Source organism: Sander vitreus, chromosome 17, assembly GCF_031162955.1.
Source record: "Sander vitreus isolate 19-12246 chromosome 17, sanVit1, whole genome shotgun sequence".
NCBI classification, from domain to species: domain Eukaryota; kingdom Metazoa; phylum Chordata; class Actinopteri; order Perciformes; family Percidae; genus Sander; species Sander vitreus.
The window spans coordinates 2,532,581-2,555,198 of NC_135871.1; the positions used below are offsets into that span (position 1 = coordinate 2,532,581).

Sequence of the window (22,618 nt, forward strand, 5' to 3'; positions counted from 1 at the left end):
GACAGATTAAGACAAGAAAAGTGGGAGAGAGAGGGGGAATGACATGCAGCAAAGGGCCACGGGTCAGAACTGAACCAGTGGCTGCTGCGACAAGGACTGAGCCTCTGTACATGGTGGCGCACACTCAACCAGATGAACTAACCAGGCGCCCCTCAAACGGAGTCTTGATGCTGGAAAACCACAATGCCATCAATGTCATGGACTGGATGTGAAAAGATATAGGAACAGTTAGTTTAGAGTGAAAGGGGGGGGGGGGATGTGCGCGATCATGGATCAAGGCTGGTATCATGTGGATGCACAGTTTTGTTGTCATTATTTAGAATTCCTCATGGGAGAGACAGAAACCACGCACTATAGCTTTAATTGTTTAAAAATATATATATAAGTATATACAAAAAGTGTTAAATGTATGATACTTGATAGTTCAATACAAAGACAATATATATTAAAAATAAAAATAAAAAAACAGACTCACTAAAGGAAACCATATCTGTTAGTGCAATTTGAGAGAACCCTCCCTAAATCAGTGCAGATGGGATACATGAATTACAGTGTGAGAGAATACATTCCCAAACCTCTTAGGTGCTATGAATGTCAAAGAATGGGGCACACGGCACAGCAGTGCAAAGGAAAACCAAAGTGCTAGATGTGGGGGTCAGCATGAGCATGGTAAATGGGAAAAGGCTGCGACGGTGAACTGCTGTAACTGTGGAGGAGAGCATAGGGCTGCGTTGGAAGGATGTGAAGTGCAGAGAGAAGCCAGAGAAGCCCAGAGGGTTAAGATTTTGAGTAAAGCATCGTATGCAGAAGCACGAAAGGAATTGAGAGAAACAGGATCAAATAACAAACCCCCACATGGAAACGTGATTGCTTACAGCATGCCAAATATCAGAAAGAGGAAGACAGATAGGGGAGTCCCATTTCCTCTGCTGGAAAGGCCTTCTGATGAAATCAGACAGGGAAAGTCAGTCAGGGGAGTGGCCAAATCATATGGCATTTGCCATGTGACCCTGCACCGATTCCACAAGAAGAGGAGCCAGGGATCCAAGACACTTCCCAGAGTTGGATACTGGACTCCGAAAAGGGTTTTCTCACTAGAGCAGGAGCTCCTCTTAAGAGACTACCTGATGCAGGCAGCTGATTTGTATTATGGGTTGAGCCCAAAGGAGGTAGCCATGATATGTATTAAGCTAGAGTAGGCTATGCTATGTACATTTGTTGTTTTAATTAACAATTTATATAATTTAGGTCCGGAAGTTTGCCTATGATTTGGCAAAGACCTACAGTTGCAGGTACCCCGAAACCTGGACAGAGAACGGGATGGCTGGAGCCGACTGGTTCACAAGGTTTTTGAAGAGGCACCCCACTTTCTCCATAAGAAGCCCTCAGGCTACAAGCCTCTCACGAGCTACGAGTTTGAATGAGACAAACATCAATACGTTTTTTGACAACTTGTTTTCTGTCGTGGACAAACACAGATTTGCTGCACAAGACATCTGGAACATGGATGAAACAGGTGTGGTGGAAATGATCTATATCTCCCTCAGAAACACCTTCCAGAGGCTCACAGCCTTACAAAATCAGCCTTAAAAAAATAAAAGCATTACAGAATAAAAGCACTAAATAAAATTATTTTTCCTATATGTGCAAAATCCTGAAAAGAATTGTGGCCAGAAAGGGTAGGTAGTAGGTGCAGTCACCTCAGCAGAACGTGGGGACACAATGACCATTTATGATCTGCCAGGCATATTGAAGAGTGCCCTTCCCCGTGCTGCATCACCGGCAAATATTCAGGCAGGGTTTGCATGCACTGGAATTTGGCCTTTTAATAGGAATACTTTCAGTGACAGTGACTTTGCACCATCCCTAGTCACAGACCGCCCGCTGCCAGCAGTGACACCAGAGGTTTCATCTTCCTCTACAACTCCATCACCCAATGTGGCAACGGTGGCATCCTTCATGCCACTTAGAGCATTATCCCCTGTCACACCATGTGTGGTGTCCAAGCCTGAGACTGAGCCATCATCCTCTGCTATGGACACAACTTTTTCACCCGTGTCCATCCGTCCACACCCAAAAGCTGGCCCAAGAAAGCAGACGACAAAGGGCAGGAAAAGAAGGGAAACCGCTGTCCTTATAGATACTCCCGTGAAAAAACAACTGGAGGCTGAGAAAAGCAGGTCTGCAGCTGAAAGAAAAATGAATTTCGGCAACATCAAAAAATCCAAACCGAAGAAGCAGAAAATTCAGGACTCATCTGATGATGAAAATGAATTCTGCATTATGTGCTTGGACAGCTTCTCCAGGCCAAGGGAGGTCTGGCTCCAGTGCTGGTCCTGTAAAGCCTGGGCACACAAGGACTGCACAGATGGAAGGGATTTTTACACTTGCCACAACTGTGACTCGGACTAGGCCTACTGAGCCCCCCCACCCCCTCTCTCTCTGTTGTTGAGAATGTTTGAATTCATGTTTAAACTTATTTGAGGCGTTCAACTGCATGGTCACCGTATATTACATCTGAGTTACAGATGATAATTGAAGTCAGACTAGCTTAAATTCAAGTCATGACTATGGCAAGATCACAAGCATTTAGGTACATGGAGTGCTAGCGAAAAAGCTAACGCTAGCATAAGGCATGGCTAACTTCAAACTTCATTCATTTCTAAAGCAGTGTTAGAACTTTTTTGACAGCATGGTACAAATTAACGATGGTATTATTATATTTGTCCTATGTAATTTGTTATCATAAGTCGAAGAGAGAAATTTGACATTTACCTCACACAATAATGAGTAGTCACTTGCTCTCCAGTTTGCTCTTTTCACCTTCAGCTCCCATACTTTTTGCCTTTTTGGGTCACGGTGGAACTTGTGAAATCTTTTTCCGCTTCCCAGTCTTTCATTGCAGTCAAACGTGCAACAGTTGGGCATTTTTTCAGTGATTTATGTCATTTAAAAAAAAATAATTTATAAAATGTTTCCACTATTCCCTGCACTATGTCAATGGGAATCAGATGAATGTTGGTACCCAACATGGAGTCCACGAAACACATGACCACCTCGGTACCAATCGCATAACGGGATAGCTCGGAACATTTGATTCCCTAGTTGGCCAAACTCTCTCTAATATACGGCTCTGACGTCACCCATTGGTTTGTGGAGATCTGCTATGAGCACTTCCGCATATGCAGCACTTCGCCTAACCGGATGCTTTGTCCATTAATATTATACAGTCTATGGTTACAACCAGTCCCGGCGTTATGGGTGGGCTTTAGGGGGCCAGGCCCGCCCCCAGAGTCAGCTGTTTTTTTAACTATCACCAATCCCACCTTTTGTTTTGTGCAACATTTTTTGTCCATAGGCTACCATAATAAAAAAAAATATATCGTTTTGAATATACATAAATCATGAATAAAAATAAAAGGTGTTTGTTCTTAATTGTATTAAAATAATTGTAAATGTATTTGATTGGTTTGTCAAAACTGATGCGGTTAAAACGGAAATTGTGCTGCATGTCAGCTATCGGGAATTTGGTTGAGAAAAGGTAGCTTAATGTCAACTAAAGATCTAGAGAGAATTAGGATGTATGTATTATGGATATACGGCGTTTCCTTAATGTTAATCAACGACCACCAAGGTTGGTGGAAGAAAGTGACAAAGACGGCGAAAGTACAGGGTGTAACGTTAGTTCTGAAGAACAAGAGGTTGTCACTGCTGAAGCTAGCATTAGCCACCACATCGGTGCTGCTAGCCGACACTGTAACCCAAAGCAAGGGTCTTCATCACAGGCGGCAGAACCAGGGGAGCTTGGCGTTGAGAAACCAAATCAAATCGTCCTGAAAACTTTTTGTGCACGCTTGTTCTCAGGCAAAAAAAAAAGAACTTTCATCAGTGCCGGGTATGGTAGCAGAAGCCGGCTGGAATACTCCATCCAGGCAGATGCTGCATTCTGCTACCCATCCAGAAAGTTCCGAGCGCCCGCCTCTGCTGTGGGTCTCGACCTTTACACTAAGTGGATTTTGCCCAATAAAATCTATTATACGTGTAGACCTGTATGAATTCATTCAACGCTCATTTGGAAGATAATTAAAATAATGTTACATGATGAGATTTATTTAATTTGTGCCCCCACTCAAAAACAATGGCATGCCCGTCCGTGAATTTGTGTCTGGCGCCGGTTCTGGGTACAACCGTCCCTGTACACTGGGATGGTTGTAACAGTGGAGAGACTGTATAAAAATCAATTTTGCAACCTGTACATATTTCATAAAAACACTTAAATACATTGCTTCAGCAGTTGACAGATTGAATTGCAAAAAAGTGTTACAACTGTCCCATGGTCGCCCTACCTACGGCGTCGATTTAACACAGAAGGCAGAAGCATAAATTGGCCTTAAGACGCAAGGAAGGGAGGCAAGTGGAGGAGCCGGGGAAGCAAATTAAGAGAACCAAGATGTAGGCCAGTGATGACAGAACCATGACTCATGATGACACCACATGAACTCCAGACAGAAGTTTCTGGATAAACGGGAGTTGTTTGCATTAGTTACCTTTTACATTATATTAAGCACTTATAACATGGTACTTTTTTATTTTCAGTAATACAAACTGTAGGGGATTATTACAAAATACACATCGGTGAGGTTTTAGTATTTGTCCGGAAGTTGTGTATAATGTGTAGTTTTGACACGAGGCACTAGCTGACTCCGCTCTGCCACGTTTCACTAAATGACGTAATCCCTCCCAGGGCTGACAGTTCGACACACACACACACACACACTCACACACTCACACACTCAGTGAGAGGGAGAGAAAGGGCCGGTTAGCTGGACATCTCCTCATACCTCCTGTTTTTTTCGCTTTATGTTTACAGCTGTAGAGTGTGTTAGCAGTCTGATTTAAAAGACAAGGCATTCGTAAAACCAAGCCACGTATTTGGTGTTATTCCTGAGTTGGCTAACCAGCTGGCTAATGTTAGGTGTTTCCTGGTTGGAGTTGCAGCCATTTTGGATTTTTACCGAGGAACAGCTAGCCGGGGTCGTGGTTTTGGGAGCAGTAAACTAGCCACCGCTCCCGTTTTCGTAACACCGCTGTTTATCTGCAGACAGGGACAAGGGTACGCTTGACGAGAGGGGATACAATACAACGAGTCAACAATGAATCCCGAATAGTAAGTATCATACTCAAGAACGTTGTGTTAGCTACATTTTGGACAGCTAATTAAGGTTAGCTAGCTATGTGCTAACAAGTAAGTTAGCGTTTGCAAATAACTTGTCAGCAGTTGAACTCCGTAACATCAGCTGACATAGCTAGCTAAGCCTTCATGGCCACTTGGCTGTGCCTGCCTGAGATACTGTTGACATTTTCTAGGGGTATCGGTGGCATGTCGTTTTGTTATCAGTCGATAGATAAATATAACAAGTGCTTATTAACATCTTTAGCCAGTTGTTGGGCCAGCTGCAGTAACGTTAGCTGGCTTTTGTGACTGGTTTCGGTTCGCTGCGTTCTACGCTGAGATGTGACGTTAACGTTAAATACGTTACAGGACAAAAGGGGCCTTGTAGAATTGTGACTGCTAACGTTAGGGTTAGGATTAACGTCAACTGCTTTTGCCTGAACAATTGTTATTTTAATTTTGATAGATTAACGTTACACAAGTATCAGCTATGCTAGCTAAATCAGGTTGACTTGACAACAAGGATTCCCTTAATTCATGTTTTTGAAAAACGACACATCTTGCCCGGTTGCCGATGGTTAGCTAGCTAACTTAATAACTTTACTTGTCTGCGTGTGTCACTGTGAAAGCGTTATTTCCTTGCTACTATGAGCATACTGTAGCAACAGTCATCTGTTGTTTACATCCAGGTAATTATTGGTTTTACGTTTTACCTGGTGTTGAGCATGACTCAGTTAGTAGCTAGTCATATGGTCTGGTATTGCTAAAGCAGCCTCTCAGTCATGTGTAGGTCACATGCTATAGGACAATCCTTCGATTTCACCACAGCAGCGTTGAGCAATCAGTTAGTTCAGCTAGCTTTGGTATTGCATTCATAAATGTTGACATGGGTGCACTGTAACATTTTTTGGAGTACAGCTTTTCCTTGTTTGGCAAGCTGTTACACAATACTACTCCTTAAATCAAAAAATTGTATGGTACGTTTTGGCTCCATTACTCTAAATAGTGATATCCCCATTCTGCTCTGTAGACTGCTTTATCTTGTATTAATAATTCACCTCCTTGGTATAGACTAGATAGTCCAGGCAAGGTCCAAGCTCTTTTTACTCAATGAGAGTCACTGTCAAAATGAAAAGGAGGCATCTGACATGGAGTGTGTTGTTTATACCCCTTCCACATCGAGGGTTCAACCAGGGTTGACCTTGTGTTTATAAGGGTTATTAACCCATGTCGATCGACTTGATTTTGCGACATTAGAAATGAGTGTTCTTCTTCTGTTTAATAGTAGATTGCAACCTCGCCACCTATTGTCTCCCAACAAAATACATACCAACTAATCACTAACTAGGGCTGTTGGAACAAATACCGAACGATGACTAGTCGTTTTGGTGCCTATTCCTAACTGTCATCACCGCATAATGCTCACTTTTTCTCGACTAAACGCTGTAGAGACAAATTCCGCAACTGCATAGTACATTTCTCGCATAAAATTCCAAACAAGCTGCCATTATGGTGTGTTTTGAAATCCGGGAACAGACGCGTTGTTTAGAATCCCACTTTGTTTCTTGCAGAGCGAGCGGTCGGAGCAGAGGAGAGTTTAACTTTAGTAGCGAAGATATCAGGTGAATACAGCACATGAATGTATAATAAGAACGGTACAGCAGGGTTTGCGGTTTTGTGCACTGTAAGCTGTAGTAGGAAAAGTTAACAACACCCTTTTTCCGGTGCGTTCTTGACTTTGAATGTGACACACCAGAAGAAAAAATCAAACCCATTTTTGTCTACTTACAATGGGAAAGAGAGTCTTTCATTAGCAGAATTTCCAGTTCAAAAACTCACATATATGTGCTCATTTGATGTAGGAAAAGGGTATAAGAAACAAGACTGACTTGTGATTCTAATTCATAGGTTTACTAAAGAGTGACACACCATAATATAGCTGGTTACACTGCCGTCTGGTGGAGATCCCAACACACTACAAATAGGCAAACTGGCCAATACTTTACACAGCCATATCAGTGTTTAACTAAACAACACGACACAAAAATGATCGGCATCGGCGCTCAATCGGCAGATATTGCTCATTGATGATCATAAATCGGTATCGGAGGCTAAAACGTGATCGGGACATCTCTACTCAGCAGTGTTCATTGTCCTGCATGTTTCCTAGTTAAATGCAGACCTCTGTGCCACTCTGCCAAATAATCTAGCCGATTGACACTAATGCTGATGAACATGCATCTAATGCCTACCATACACCAGAAGACTTTGAACAGACTTTGAATGGACTACAGTCTGACACCATCTCACATCATCAACGTTAGAAAAATTGAACCAAGCTAGTTAGCTACCACTAGCGTTAGCTGGTAATTTAATGGAACGTTTGTAGATGATCTGTTCTGCTGTACATGCAGATGAATTGCGGCAGTACCGCGGGAGGTCCGTGTTTATCCGCCGGTAAAACTCCTGTTGGATGACACGCTTTAAAAGGGTTGAAAATTGGCAACTTTCCCTCTTTAGCGTTTAGCTTTTAGCATCCATAAAGAATACTGGCTCTTAGGGCTGGGCAATATATCAGTATTATATCGATATCGTGATATGGGACTAGATATCGTCTTAGATTTTGGATATGGTAATATCGTGATATGACAGAAGTGTTGTCTTTTACTGGTTTTAAAGGCTGCATTACAGTAAAGTGATGTACTTTTCTGAACTTACCGGACTGTTCTAGCTGTTCTATTATTTGCCTTTTCTCCACTTAGACATCATGTCCACTGGGCGCTCAGTTGGTAGAGCTGGCGCCCATATATAGAGGTTTACTCCTCGACGCAGTGGGCCCGGGTTCGACTCTGACCTGCGGCCCTTTGCTGCATGTCATTCCCCCCCTCTTCCCCCTTTCATGTCTTCTGCTGTCCTATCAAAATAAAGGCTGAAAATTCCCAAAAAATAATCCTAAAAAAAAAGAAGACACAATGTCCACATTACTGAAGATTATTTATCTAAAATCTGAGTGTGAAGATATTTTGTTCAAGCACCAATTGTCAACCCTAGAATATCGGCGCAATATCGATATCGAGGTATTTGGTCAAGAATATCGTGATATCTGATTTTCACCCTATTATCGCCCAGCCCAACTGGCTCTAGCTGTTTGCTGCTTCCTGTTTGGTGCTGGAGGGAGCGCACCCATTGATTGTTGATAGAGATGCACCGATAGACCGGCCAGTGACCGGAATTGGCCGGTTTTCACGTGCTCGGCCATGACCGGTGACCGGCAGGTCAGTCTGATATATGCCGATTTCATGCCGGTCACTGCTACAATTAACTGACAACAAGTTATACGAGTTACAGTTTTCAAGGACGCACGCACACACGGATGCGACAGCACAGTCTCTTTTTCCCGCCGTGTGTCCCGCGTACCCGCTCGCGGTGTGAAGCGCGTGTCCGCGCTATTCTCGCACATGTAGGGAACCTCGTGAATTAACCTGCAACATGTCAGCTGTTTGGAAATTCTTCAGCGTGTGTACAGAAGATAACAAGTTTGCAATATGCAACACCTGCAAGGAAAAAGTAGAGCGTGGAGGGACGACACCAAAAACCAAAATCACATTTTTTTAAGTTGGATATTGGACGTGAAAAGAAGGAAATGGTTGCAACGTTGCTCTTTAGATGTGTGTGAATTTCCCACACCAGGAGTACTTTATATAGTTCTATTTTATAGTGATCCATTATCTGTTCAAAAAATGTTGTATGTTCTATGCAAAATGTTCTATTAAAGAAAAGATAGAAAATACATATTTGTGTGTGCTGTAAAGTGGTTAGAAAAAATGAAAGCGGAATCGGCTAAAATCTGTATCGGCTGGCCTAACTCAATGGAAATCGGAATTGGCCTAGAAAGTTGTAATTGGTGCATCTTTAGTTGTTGACAATGTTCACATGATTTAACTTCATGAGAGAGCTAGACTGTTTTAGTAGTCCATGACCCATCACTGCTATGATCTTAAATGTGTTTCCTGGCCCCTTACTTTGGCAGACGGGTAAGCTGCAACTCTCTCACTTTGGTTAACAATTTCTGAATATCCTCTAACTGAATTATTTATTTATTTTTTTACCTTTCCCTCACAGTGACTATTTATTCAAGCTCCTCCTGATTGGTGACTCTGGTGTTGGAAAGTCTTGCCTTCTCCTCCGATTTGCAGTAAGTTTCCCCAAAATAGCACATTTATATTAACTCAGTTTTCACCTTAAGTGGGATTCAGTCTTACAGTATTTTGAGTTTTAACTATGCAGTGATTTCATGCAGACTGTTGAAAGCTGTCTTCAATTGGGCAACCATATATTATTGCTTTCTTAACTGGGTTTCTCATTAACTCAATAAGAAACTAAGCAGCTTAAATGTGCAAATTCAAGCAGTTAACCTGCCTGTAACTCAATAATTTACTGTGCAACACGCTCCATTTTGTATACTAGGGCTGGGTCAAAAAAGCTGATTAATTACTGCATTGCAATATGAACTTCCCCAATGTATTATTGATTTAGAAAATGCAATAACAATAGTTGTAACAACGTTGTTAGAAGTGTAGAATAAGAGCAGGTTTAAATCTAGCTTGTTATCGAGTTCCGCTCCTGTAAGAGTGCTCATATTATGCTTTTTGGCTTTTTCCCTTTCCTTTATTGTGTTATATCTTTTTTGTACACGTTATAGGTTTACAAAGTGAAAAAGCCCAAAGTCCCCCCCAAAGGGACTTACCATCTCCAACAGAAAACACTGTTCACAAACTGCTCCAAACAGCTCTATTGTAGTCCAGCCTTTACTTCAGAGACAAACGTGGTCACTTTGGAACACACGTTATAATGCTCGCCTAGCTGCTAGCATGGCACGCCCTCATACTCTGCTTCTGACTGGCTAGCAGTACTTACTGCATATGTGTGACTCCCAACAAAGATGGAACAGAAGTGAGATGTCTCACTCTGTAGCTAAAACAGAGAGCTCAACACACAGGGTGAAAAGAGGAGCTGCAGCAATGTGCAGTACAACACAAATATGGTGTTTATTGAAAATTAAACCATGTAAACCTATTTAGGTACAACCTCTAAATAAAATTATGAACCTGAAAATGAGCATAATATGAGCACTTTAAAGGAGAGGAGAGAAAGACCACAAAACAAAATACTCTTACACTCAGCTGAAGTGAAGCACTAGGCTGCAACACATTTCTTTTGGTTTAATGAAAGGCATTCTCTTTTTGAGGGTTCTGTTATTACAGTATTGAAGAAAAAAGAAAAAGATATTCAAATCCCAAAATTGAAAATCGAACCAAAGACAGTTGTGCATTGTTTACCTTGTGCTGCAAGTTCAGCTGAGGCACGTGTGTATGCACTTTACATTTTATTTTAATGCATACAGCACTGTAAATGGTTTCTTCTTTGCTTAATAGAAAATAATAAAAATGGTGAAATAAGTTTGGGGTTACATTTTTTTATACATTTTATCACGAATGTCAATATCTTATAAATTCTATACATTTTTGTCACCTATGTGTATGAATATTGATTTCATGTGAAGTATTGAATTGATATTAAACTGTATCCGTATAGAATTGTGAGGTTTCTTGACAGTACCCAGCCCTGTTGTATGCTATTAAAACTTTCCTTTCTTGGCTACGTCCCACTAGTGCCTGTAGTGACTGATGGTACTGATTGTGTGTGTATAGTCAAGCAGGAAGTAAACAGGACATGTGAGCCATCTAACTGACTTTTTCTCTCCGCAGGATGACACATACACAGAAAGTTACATTAGCACTATTGGTGTGGACTTCAAAATACGAACCATAGAACTAGATGGAAAGACCATTAAACTTCAGATTGTAAGTAACCTACTGCTTCACTTTTATATCGGTGTCCTTCAGGAACCGTAGCTCACTCAGAAAGTCTGTTTCTCAGGATTTTTCCTTCTCTGTACAACTGGAAACATTAAAGCATTAGTCTGCCCTTACTCTAGATTTTTCTTATTGTCAAAAAAGGCAAAAATGTACAGACCCAAACGCACCATGTGTTGGTCTCTCTCTCAATACTTTCTAACTTCTCTGCTGGGCTTCAGATCGTACAGTATATCGCCATTGTTGAGCGTTTTTTGCTCCTGTCACATTATAACTCACTGTGAGCTAATTTTTCACTTTATCTGCAAGTCTGGCATCTCAAATTAACAAGCATAACCATGGCTAGGAGTGGGAATAGCTCCTAAATATCTTTTGAGCAGTATAACAAAGTGTGTTATAATGGCATAAAACATTAAAAAAAGGAAAAAAAAAGTAAGTTACATTTATTTTATTTATTTATTTTTTTAAATAGAAAAACAGTTGAAACAGATAATTCACAATTTCCCTAAATGTACACATGCATATACTAGAATTTTGGCTGTACATAATTCACACAAAGAATTATTTACATTTTTACAAACTTAACGCCAGTGGTGAAATGTAACAAAGTACATTTACTCCAGTACTTAAATCCAAATGTCGAGGTACTTTACTTGAGTCTTTTCTTTTTATGCCACTTTCTACTTCTCCTCCGCTACATTTCAGAGAGAAATATTGTACTTTTTACTCCACTACATTCATCTGACAGCTTTAGTTACTAGTTTTGCATTGCAAATTACTTTTACCTTTTACCCCTTTATATATGGGCGCCTGCTCTACCAACTGAGCTATCCGGGCGCGAGTATTTTAACATTGTGGTATTAGTACTCTTACTGAAGTAAATGATCTGAATACTTCTTTACCACTGTTTAACAATAGACTGTGCTGTGTTTTTGTGCTGAGGCTTGCAGTCTCAGTCACGGATTGGATGAATTTTCATCACATGACTATGCTTCACACTGTAAAGAGAATCATTGTCCCTTGTAGGGGAAAATCCGTAGAATTTTATGCATTTTACAGCTTCTTGATCATGTAAATGGTTGCTTTTATGCACATTTTTGAAGAAGGGCATGTGAATGCAAGTTTTTATCCACTTAGGCCTTGTGGGGGGCGATTAAGCTCTGTTGGGCCACCAGGCTTGCAATATGCTAGTGGAAACTATGGATACATTCACTGTTGGTTTGGATCTGCACATGGGATTTGTTAACAAGAACAAAAAATATTAAATATAATCTTTCTTTTTTTAATAAACTGGAATAAGCATGTTAATAGTGTATAAATGAAATGAACTATGAATGCTAGAATGGTTGGGTATCATTTGGATTTAGGAGATTCTGCTTTTTTGAGAAGTAAACCATCTGTCTATCACCACCAACATAGGTGGTGATAGACAGATGGTTTATCTAATCAGCAAACCAGTATTTTCACCCCTTAATTGTTCTCCAACGGAAAGTTCCCAGATGGATATGCCGAGCAAATGCGAAGCAATCCATCTGGCGGAGTCAGGTTACTCAGAGTGGCCACAAAAAAATCTTGAGCGCTCTCAAAAAAAGACGCTCTTTCTCCTCATTGGGAACAAGTGCAAAAAAAAAAAGAAGACGCTATATGGACACTCATCCTAGAGCTACTGGTGCTGCTACTACTATTTAGGTTAATGTAAACATGTTATTTATAGGTTATAGGCCTACAGGGTTAATACAGTATACCCTCTATGAATTGCATATTGCGTGAATATTATTGCTGACATCAAATTTGTGCTTTAATGTAGTCAAATCATCGCAGGTTAGGGTCGTGCTGCAGCCATGAAGCTGCTTTTTAAGGTTGATTCGTGTGTCAGGATAGGAAGGACAGACACAGCAAGCACACCGGAGGTCTGCCTGTGGAAAGATGTGTTATGAGATGTTGCGGAGATTTAGAAAAAAAAGCCTACTTAAGATCAATGTGAAACCCTTGAGCTTACTATTAGGGAGCAATCCAAATGTAGGGCCTAGCACACACAGAGAAGGCAGATTAACAAGCACAGGCTTTCACCGTTTGTGCACAGACAGAGAGCCTACAGACAATGACATTAAAAACATGCATTACAATATTGGCTTATACAAGGCTGAACAACTTTTCCTCAACCATCTTCTGCCAGAGCTGTTGACCCGGGACATGGACCCCAGCCTCCTGGATGAACACACAATGTACTGTTCAAACTGCAATAGTCCAGAATATGGCAAGCTGATTCACTAAAGTACAAAAGTTGTTTCACTACAAGTGTTCAGATCAAAAGAAGACCATTTAAGTGGCTTTGCAATATAAAAGACAATATAGCTCCACATATATGTAATGTAAACCGTTAAAAGAAGTGTAAATAGTTCCTTTACAATCTGCAATTTTAGATTGGTGATTATCTTATCTGCGTACATTTGCTGCAATGTTGCTCCTAACATCTATAGATTTTGGTCGATAGATTCAAATTTTAAAAACTAAATACTTAAAAGAGAATGTCCATATACCAAATACAAATTTGAACGTTTTCCATCCCAAATGTTGTGTTCATTTGGAATAAAATGGTTATTAAAAACTGACACATTGATTTGTTTACATTTTAAATGTTTCATTATTTTGTCTGCTCACAAACTGCATATGAATTCATTAAATTGTTACATAAATAAAAAGTTCACTACTCCAAATACATCCCTGTGAACTTCAGTTCCTACTGTTTAAGTCCAGATTAATTTCTCACATCATTGCATATACAGTGGAAATGTATCGACTACAGTAAAGGAGAATTCAAAGACTGAGCATTATGTTTAACTATAAGAGCAATGTGGTAATGAGACCAGACAAGAGTGCAAGTACAACAAATAATTCGTAGTATTTATATGTATGACACATTAAATAGACTTTGTTAGAACTTAAATGTTCTGTAAAATGTCAATGCAGCACTCATTTAATTGTAGGTGTCAATATTAAAAGTCAGTCAAAATTGACTAAAATAAGTTATAAAGAGAACCATACCAGTTAACCCACAATGGAAGTCTGGTGTGTTTGTAGTACCCATCTAGTGTTTTCTTTAGGATTTTTTTTTTTTAGCAGTGGGGGCAGGTCTGTCTGAACAACACCACCCCCGCGCCCCGCCACCAAATGTTTTACCTATGAAACGGAACTGACACTTGTATCTATCTACAACAGGTCAACAAAATGAATTTCACAAGAAATTCTTCATAGGGAAACCAAAACCCGAATGACTACATCTATAGACCATTTCCAATTTATATGATATTACACTGACTCACTTACCGTTTTAATGTTTCCAGATGTTTGATATCGGGACGATGAGCTGACAGAACTGACAAGTTGAACGTTGTCCACTTAGAACGGACCCACCGCGGTGACGTTTTTGGTTGAGCTGTAGGTTTAACTCGGAAGAAAGCGATGACAAACTCCATCAACACAACAGTACGTGCAGTTAAACTGGACGGGTCCAATAACCTCTGAATAGTTCTACTTGTTGTTAAATTGCAATGTGAGCGGCATTATGAGCAGCATTATGTCGGCAGGATCATTTAAAAGGCAACCGCGACTACATTGTGCGTCTGACCTATTTCTGATACCATGGCGGCAGACATTTTGCCGTGGCGGGCCGCCACTACAAAATCAACATAGAGGAAACACTGGCATCTCAGTTCAGTCTGCTATTTCCTTTTTCACGTTGTGAATGATTAGCTGTCTCTGAGTATGTCTAACTTTTAGGCACTACACTTTGGCAAATATTTTTAATGCCCCACACACTATCACCATATCATCCAGGATGTCTACGTGAGTAAGTGGAATTACAGATGTTAAGCTTGAATTTTTTCCATTGACCAATGACTCTTTCCACTGACCAATGACTCTTTCCACATGTATCTCACATTTGAAAGTCTTCTTGATTTGTCCACTTCATGAGCAGAGAGTGGTTTCTTGCCTTAAAGGGGGTATGCTGCAAGGTCTTCCCTAATAATAATAATAATAATAATAATAATAATAATAATAATAATAAATAAAAAAATACAACCTTGATTAGCCAAAATCTCATCCTTTGGGTCAAAGAATCATGATTTTGAGAGAGTGCAAGTCATTGATTTGTACTGATTTTGTACGGTTTCAGTTTGCGATTAGCACAACGGGCAGCTGCCGTGTCTCTCACGCACACACTACACACACAGTACGCACACATCATTCTCACCCCAGTGGTATTTTTCGCCAAGACACAATGAATGTTGTTCTGCGTTTTAACTAGTATGTTGTTTATATTGACTACCATTCCACGTATGAAGTTAACCGGTCTGCCTGTGTCTGCTGAGAGACACGGGCAGAGCAGAGCGAAGTCTCAGAGGAAAGAGCAGACATATCAACGTTGCTCGTGAAGCTATGTCTGGAAAATTGGGCAACTGGCTGATTGTATATGGCCCGATGTATGTTGGACCCTGTGTCATTTTAGCGGGTTACAGTACAGTGAATGAAAAAAAGAATAAACTGATTATTATTATTATTGAGTCATGTTCTTTAGTAACTGCAACCAAATAAAACATTATTTACAGGTTCCATAAACTGCATGAAGTTAATCGTGAATATGAATTGTGTAAAGATCCTTTTTTTAAATTCTCTGGGGCTCCCTGGGAGGTCACCTGGTTGAGCGTGCGCCCTATGTAACCTAACCCTAACCCGATTCTGACCTGCGGTCCTTTGCTGCCCAGAAAATAATCTTTAAAAAGTGTGAATTATAGTATGTGATCTTTGGAATCGGAATTTTGGAACCGGTTCTCGATGCCCAAACCAGCCTAATGCCACAATAAGTTGTTGTTGTGGCTATTAGTGGAGAAGTTTAAGACTAAGAATAAAAGAACTTAAAATAAAACTCTATTGAGAGACAATACTTTAATTGTGTTTGACCATTGAATGGTCAAATCTAGAGATATTTAATATTGGTGAAAAATGTGATAACATTTGTATTGACAATTAAAATCTGTAAGTGTGTCGCCTTTGTCAACTGTCGAAGCCAGTGATCAACAGTATGAACTGTAATCATGTTTTTCCTCTGACAGTGGGATACGGCAGGTCAGGAGAGGTTTCGTACAATCACATCCAGCTACTACAGAGGTGCTCATGGTATCATTGTAGTGTACGATGTCACAGACCAGGTCAGTATAACACCACACCCTTTCATACCTATTAGAACTATTTATTCGTACACTTAGAGATGACACCCCTGTGCCAGAACTCCACAGATGCTCTACCTGCCACAAGGCCTTACACATCAGAAAGTAGTTCTGGTTTTTATTTTACAATCCAGAGATGGTTTAATAAGTGGTGGTGGAACTAAAGGGAGGTTCCCCCTGAAACCATGGGGTGATGATAGTTCAGTTTAAACAAAATTACATGCAGTTACTGCTGCCCAGGGCTAACAGTTTGGAAATTCTAAGCGGGAATGACTGTGTGGAATTGACAACTACATGTGGTCTGCCCACATTGGTCCGTTAGTAAACACCTGCTTCAGTTAACTTCGCAATATCCTGACTTGATTTCAGACATGTAAGATATGTAACATGGAGATTTCAAAAGTTATAAGCAGCTGTGAGTCCACTCTTCTTCATAAAGTGTTGGAAGTTTGAAAGTTGGGCAAACTCATTTGATTGGATCCATAGCTTCTGTGTAGTGCTCATAGTTCATAAGCTGTAACATCATGTGGTCTTGTATTGCTTTCTGTCCTTACAATGTTTTAAACTAACTTCCCCTCAAAAAAAAAGTGCCAAAACCAGTGAACACTGATCTTATAGTGCGTTCCATTTACCTCGGAACTCGGAAGCCGGTGCTGGGAATGATGTCACACCCGAGTTGACCACGTTCCGTTAAAACAAGTCGGATTTCACTTTGGGGTTTGCTTTATCCAGGCTAGCCATTGTTAGCAATACCAGTTGGTACCAATTCATTAGGCTGTTTTTTGTGCATACAAACAGTGAAACAACATGTCCACAGGTATAGGATACAGGCAGTACAACGTGTACGACTGATTTAATGATACACAAATAAGACAGAATTTATGCACGAAATGCATAAAAGTTGTGCTAAGTCAGCTCTGTTTAGTTCCGGTGTTCATTTCTTTCACATCTACTGCAGTCAGATTCACTGTGTTCACTCAGAAGGAATCACTTCACATGGGTAGGCACTTGTAATGACATTTAGAACATGTTAAGAGGCTAAAAGCACGTTTAAAACCTGCCCCGTTTCAGCCTCCTGGGGAGCATAACGCGGTGTAGGCGACACCGATTGTTTTCGTTTTTCTGGCTACTGACAGCACTCCAAATTTACAAACAACAGAGCTATGTGTTGAAATCGACCGGCATTCTCGTTTTTAAGGGGGCACGTTTCCGACTTCCAACTCGGAAATTCCCACTTCCGAGTACAATTGGAACGCACTATTAAAATACATCCATATTGCATAAAATGTCTTACATTTGGCTCTGTGAAAGCTGCCGATGTCCTGTAGCAGAGTTAGTTAATGTTTAACTGCTCCCTGTCTCAGGAGTCCTTCAACAATGTCAAACAGTGGCTACAGGAGATCGACCGCTATGCCAGTGAAAATGTCAACAAGCTATTGGTCGGGAACAAGTGTGACCTGACGACAAAGAAGGTGGTGGATTACACAACAGCAAAGGTAATGCACCTGGGTATTTACTCACACACACAAGCTAGTGTAGCAAACTAGGGGGTGGGGTATGTGGCAAAAATATCACTAATTAACTAATTAAGCACTTTAAAGGTTCTGTACTTGACATTTACAACAATAATGAATCAAATGAATCATTTATGCACTGCCTGGGAGTTTGATGCAACATTTCACTATATGTACTTGTATGCCGGGTTTTTCCTGAGTTTTTAAGGCGCTGACACACAGAGCCGATAATCGGCCGTCGGAAAGTCTGGCGAGGTCGGTGACTCGAGTCTGTTCGGTGTGTTCCGTGTCGTCGTCCGTCGGAGGAGCCGTCGGCCTTCATTTGGGCCGACCTGACATGCTCAGTCGGAGACGGGGCAGTCGGGACTCACCGGGAAATGGCGAGCGGTTCAAAAGCGGCTCAAAATCTGAGGAAAATCTTTTAAACTGACCTTTGTTGATCTGAAATGAAGACAGATTCAGCAGCTGCACGGCCTATTTCTCGCTTAAAATGTTTTCAGAAACACGTTTCGGTGAACTGTTTTAGTCCAATATGAGATCGTATTCTGAACGAGCCGCCATGACAGTCTGGCTGTGAATTTCCGGAGAAAAAAAGACCCACGTGACGCGTTCGTCCAATCAGCTGCCGGTTTTCATTTTCTGGGAAACAATACAGAGAAGCGCCGCCTGCTGCTATGGAGACGTTTTACGTTTCGCACACGCGCAGAGCATACGCTGAAGTCCGTGCCGCCTCAGTGTGGTTTGAGGCATTTTTTTGGACCTCGGGGACCAGACTGATCAGTCCGACGGTCGGCCGTCTGGTTGGTGTGTAACCTCTCTTAGAGAGGTGCAAATTACATCAATCACGCAATTATTTGCATAAAGCTTAGTAGTTGTCAGTTGCAGCAAGGGATAGGGTTGGGTACTGAACTCAGTACTTTTTAGGGTGCCGGCCGAATTACGTCGGTACTATTACAGATTTGCGTTAAATCAATTGTTGCCAAATGTCGGTACCTGAGAGCAAGCAAGCTTCTCTGCTCTCTCCTCTGCATGTTGACAGAGAGAGGGGCTCAGCTCTAACACAGACTGCGCGCAGACGGAACGAGACTACTTTGACTCTGCCGCTTGTTCAAGTCACAGTGGGTCATGGCAATGCCGATGTGGTTACATTTTTTACAAAGCCGAAAGCCTTCCCGGTGCGGTTAACTTTTCTGAGACAGGCACGACAACCTTCTGTTCTCTCTGCCCTGGTGACAACTGGAGGTTGTAGGGCAAGGTGGCTCTATTTGTGTAGCACATTTCACCAACAAGGCAAGGCAAACAATCAAAAGGCTTTACATAAAACATGAATCCCTTAAGGCCTTTTTATGCTTCTGCATAGAATCGACGGCGTACCCCCGCAGACCCCTCTGCGTCTAAGCCGGACCCTACGCCGTAGCCTGACGTCACCTCTCGAAAAATGTAACTACACGTCGCTCGGCCGTGGCTTGGCAGCGTTGCATTCCCCCCCCCCATTTCTCATTTCCTGGTTCTCCTTCTCCATCAACAACATGACATCAAGGAGAGGGTTAACTTCTCCTGCTCCAGATTTCACCGTGGTCAGAAAGAACAGGGGAGACACTTTGTTTCTCACTATGACTCTAGAGTCGCTACTCACTCTGAAGATAATCACCGTCACTCTCTCACTTCTCCCTCTATCACACACACACACACACACACACACACACACACACACACACACACACAAACAAACAACTTTAGCATGGGTGTGAATACTTATGAGCAGCATTGTGTGTGTATGTATATATATATATAACCAGGGTTCAAATCCGGGTCAGGGCATGCTGGTTACACTGAAACGCCTATGAGAAAGTTTCTCTGTGTGTGTGTGTAAGAATTTCACATGTATGTGTGTGAGGTAATTGTGAATGAAGTCCCTGATGGCCCCTCATATTCAGCTTCCATTTGACCTACGTCGTGTTGACTGAAGCCAAAGCTGCCCATACAACGGACGTGACATCTCTTCAGTGTCCTTTCTCGTTCCCTGTCTTCATGTGATGTTTAGTATTTTCTGCCATTTCATGATATTTTGCTTTGCACCAATACAATAAAACATAAAGTAAAGAACCTCCCTACTACTACTGCTACTACTACTAAAAAAAAAAAAAGAAGATGCCTAAGCTACCGTGCTCTGTTCTCTATTGTGTCCAGGAGTTTGCAGACTCTCTGGGCATCCCCTTTTTGGAAACCAGCGCCAAGAACGCCACCAATGTGGAGCAGGCCTTCATGACCATGGCTGCTGAAATCAAAAAGAGGATGGGCCCTGGGGCCACAGCTGGAGGAGGGGACAAGCCCAACGTAAAGTTGACCCCCGGCACTACTGTCAAGCCTTCATCAGGAGGATGCTGCTGAGAGAGAGAGAGAAACCTTTGCCCCCCCCCCACACCTCCCATCCCCTCTGCAGGCTCTGCATACCCCTGAAACTCTACTGTGTTCCAGCAAAGCCCCACCACAAGTCGACAGGACAGGGAAGGCATGTTTCACATGTCTGTGAGAACAAGAAGAGGTTGCCTGTATTTGTACTGTACATAGTATAGCCACACTACCAAAAACAAATGAAGCATCCTTCTTGTCATACTGTCCTGTTATCGATGACTAATTCTACAGATAGGCGATCATTCAACCCGGCCCCGACTCCCCCATCACCCCCCCTAACCCACACCTCTCGGAGAATACTCTTTTATTTGGCCCTCTGAATGCAGGTTAATGAGGTGTGTGTGTGTGTGTGTGTGTGTGTGTGTGTGTGTGTTTTCCTATAGCAGGGTTGGTAAATTAATCATTTTTCATTAAGGTGTCTGTATGGACCTCATCTCTGTTTCTCTTCCTTCTGTAATTATTTTTGCCGTTTGTATCATCATGTCTGTCCCCATTTGAAGTGTTTATTTTTATTTTTTATTTTCTGCCAACCTCTGCACAGCAGTGTTTCACTGTTAATTTCTAGTGCAACAGTATATGTACATAAACATGTGTGAGTGTGTGCGTGTGTATATATTATATGCGTGTGTGTGTACACATACACACTCTCAAATCTGATTTGCCAGTTCTGTAGTGTTCATTCTGTTATTGGGATAGTCTTGACTCTTTATCTCTGCATTACATTTGTGGCTGAAGACAACTGTAAGTTTGTTGCTCAACATGTAACAATGAAAATAAATATTGTACTACCAGACCGTAGAAAAGGGGGAGGACTTGTCAGCGATTCTTGGTGAGATGTGTAGAAAATCAGTTTGAATTATTTATTCTACATTCATTTGGCATATATATTGCTAGTTCTATAGGGTCTGTTTGCAAATCACTATGTAATATCAGTACAGAATCACATATATAACATACAATGTTCTCTCTTTTTTTTCGTAATAAAGGCAACTGGATTCAGTTTAAAAGAGGGCTCTGGGACGAATGTTTGCTGTATGAAGAAGAATGTTAGAACAGTGCTCTATTGTACAGCTGTATATGAAGGTCAGGTCACAACACAATGGCCGTGTGTGTGTGTGTGTGTGTGTGTGTGTGTATAGACATACTTATCAATGGAATAGTTAGTTAACCTCAATCCTAAACTGCAAGAGTGTGGTTCAGTTTCAAAGTTCTACATAACTGATTGATAAAACGGCCTGAATCACTGGAGTGTTTGGTAATGTCAGGAGAGAGGAAGCGTCTGAGCCAGCACTTCTCTAAAACATGACATCTTGAATGTTGCATGGAACACATCACTATGGAGAAACGCATCGACTTCCCAGAAGCCTTTGAAACAAGTGTGGCTCATTCAGTGTTACGGTCCACAACAGAACATGCTTGTGGAAGTGAAACCTGTGATTATTACAATTCTTCCTGCATTTGGAATGCACGTTAAGTCAAATGAGAAGTGCAATTCATGCTGAACAGCATTTATACCAAGATCAGATACTTCCCTAAACAAAATCTGAGACGGGTATTATTTATATGACTAGTATAGGTGTGTTATAAGTACTTTAGTAAGTATAAGACAGATACATACTTCTCTCAGCAGCTACGTCACGTAAATCACAAAAAGGAAGAAAGGCAAGATGAGAAGAAGAGATAAAAAGAGATAAGGGGATGAAAAAAGAACAGAGGGCAAAGAATAGGAACAAAGTGAGACGAAAGAACGAATAGAGTGGAAAAAAGAAGGGAAGATGGGTCAAGAGGGAAAAAGGCAGAAAAGATACTCACAGAAAGGACAAAGGCATAAATAAATGGGGGGTGGGGGGAGAAAGAGGAGTGTACGATTCACCAAGTTTGTACGTGGAAAAATAAACCTGTGATAGCTTTCATTATATTTATTTTACCAGGAACTAATCCCATTGAGATTCAGAATCTCTTTTTCAAGGGAGTCCTGGCCGAGACAGCAGTATAATAGTTCCATATTAAAATATACAGTGAAATACAAACAACATAAAACAGAAAAAGGCAGTTGGCCATTTAACATCATCATCAACATAATCCCCAGCAGCGCTCAGTAACAGAACATGAGCATTTAGTACTCAAATAGTCCTTCATCCTCATTTTAAACTGTGTCATTGTTGGTAGGTTAGTCTGATTTAAGATGATTCTGCAATTGATACCAGGATGACGGTGCAAAAACTTTAAAGGCACTTTCACCGAAGACAGTTCGCGTTCGGGGAATGTCATACATCATTTGCCCATATCAGTCCCTCCAGAAAAACGCAATTATGCGATCGCATAATTCAGTACATAATCAGTCAAAGTTTTTTCAAATACGACGCACTTTCGCCGCATAAATTGCCGATTTCCGCGCAAAATATGCGTGGC

The 22,618-nt window shown here is 41.2% G+C and overlaps 1 protein-coding gene across 1 annotated transcript; it reads left to right on the forward strand.

Annotated features, from left to right (window-relative positions):
* Positions 1–4,769: 4,769 nt before the first annotated feature.
* LOC144532888 (ras-related protein ORAB-1-like) lies at positions 4,770–21,217 on the forward strand. Its single transcript, XM_078273839.1, has 6 exons — positions 4,770–5,167; positions 9,296–9,368; positions 10,942–11,037; positions 16,164–16,259; positions 17,642–17,773; positions 19,982–21,217. The coding sequence occupies exons 1-6, from the start codon at positions 5,154–5,156 to the stop codon at positions 20,180–20,182; spliced, it is 612 nt and encodes a 203-aa protein (XP_078129965.1). The 5' UTR covers positions 4,770–5,153; the 3' UTR covers positions 20,183–21,217.
* The last annotated feature ends 1,401 nt before the right edge of the window (positions 21,218–22,618 follow it).